The 1,439-nt window shown below is 47.0% G+C and overlaps 1 protein-coding gene across 1 annotated transcript in view; it reads right to left on the bottom strand.

Annotated features, from left to right (window-relative positions):
• The window catches only part of LOC127750466 (uncharacterized), a 148,166-nt gene that overhangs the window by 671 nt on the left and 146,056 nt on the right, over nt 1–1,439 (bottom strand). Inside the window, exons 6-7 of the mRNA XM_052272170.1 lie at nt 356–643; nt 190–260 (exon numbers count right to left, since the gene is read on the bottom strand). Of these exons, the coding sequence (XP_052128130.1) occupies nt 190–260; nt 356–643 (359 nt within the window). The remainder of the gene's footprint in view (nt 1–189; nt 261–355; nt 644–1,439) is intronic.

The raw sequence follows: 1,439 nt of genomic DNA, 5'->3' as shown, positions 1-1,439 counted from the left end.
CTATTTCCACGCGTTAGTCCACGTGGCTAATACATTTTCTCGGGCTGCCAAGATCGTTAGGTATTGTAAACAACCCTTATTAGTCCAAGTAACCAGCCACGGTCTGGGGGTCTAGGGGCCCAGTCTGGAAACTGCTCCGAGGGGCCCCAAGAGATACCTTTTTTGCCGGCAAGGGGCCCCAAAATATACCTTTTTGCCTTCAAGGGCCCCAAAAGATACCCTTTTCGCCTGGGGCCCGGTCGGGAAAATTTAGTTGACTGCTATGCAACGAACACGTAAGTTCTCTGAACTAATATTTAGTTGGATCAACTAAAGTAGTTTTTCCGTGCGGCCATTCGATTCTTTGTATGTTTACCTGTGGCTTAGAAGAGCGCACTGCAACCATCAACAACATTTGGCGTGTTTTGGGCGGCAAGGCGACCCAGTCACAGTGGTACGCGGCTTTCGCAAGGCCACCGCTGGCATGGGCCAGAGAGTCACCCAAGAGACACAGGTAGAAGTAACTGACGGGGGCCACGACGATGAAGATGAGGCTGAGAGTGTCGCTACCGCGCACAGCCAGACGCACCGCACTCAGCATTGACGTGGAGCCCCCCGCCCAGAAGATGACGAGAAGAAAGCGACGAAACACGTGGTTGAGGTCCTGGCACAATGTTTACTCAATTTACTTGTTCAGTTGACTTTGCAATGAGGCAGCGCACAGGAAAATCTGTATCAATATAGGGTTTTGATCGCCCTCAAAGGTCCGTTACTAGAAGCGCGATCGGCGCGCTCTTTCCCGCGCAAAGTACAAGTATTTTATATGCTGTTTTTCACTAAACAGGGGCCTGAAGTCCAAACCAAAGTTCAGAGGGTTGTAGTTTGACACTTCGTCTTTTAAACTATGTTAGTCGAGTTTAATAAATCTTGCGTTAGTGCGATAAAAATAGTGTTTTCTGGAGGCCTGCGACGAGTCTTCACCTCCTTCCCTATACTCTTTGAATTGAGTTACAAAACGATTGCCACCGATTGCCGCGGTTTGGCGCATTTCAAATTGAAATTCAAACATTGGAGCTTTGATTCCGAGTGAGAACGGCTGCCGCAATCCGCCGCTTTAGCTTTGCGGAGCAAAATTAAAGAGGTGTTTTGAGGTTAGGAACGTCCCTCTCTTGACGCAATTTTTTAAAAGTTTTACTGTCGCTTGGCGTTTCCAGGAGTCTAAATGTCGTTCAGTAACAGATTATCAGTGCCACAAATTCATTTCACAGGTTTCCCTTTGATTCGCGCCTAGAAAATGCCACATATTTCGATCTGAAACTGACTCTTTCGGTCCACTCAACACATGCCACACTGTGTGGAATCTTTTAGTCTTTCCCCACTAAATAGGAGGGAATTCCAGGTCATTTGTGATCAACTTTTACTTAAACAACCCTTCAAGAAGGTTTTATTGGTTAGATGAT

Source organism: Frankliniella occidentalis, unplaced genomic scaffold (assembly GCF_000697945.3).
Source record: "Frankliniella occidentalis isolate FOCC.00 unplaced genomic scaffold, Focc_3.1 Scaffold193, whole genome shotgun sequence".
NCBI lineage: Eukaryota > Metazoa > Arthropoda > Insecta > Thysanoptera > Thripidae > Frankliniella > Frankliniella occidentalis.
This window is presented reverse-complemented; position numbering and strand designations above follow the sequence as displayed.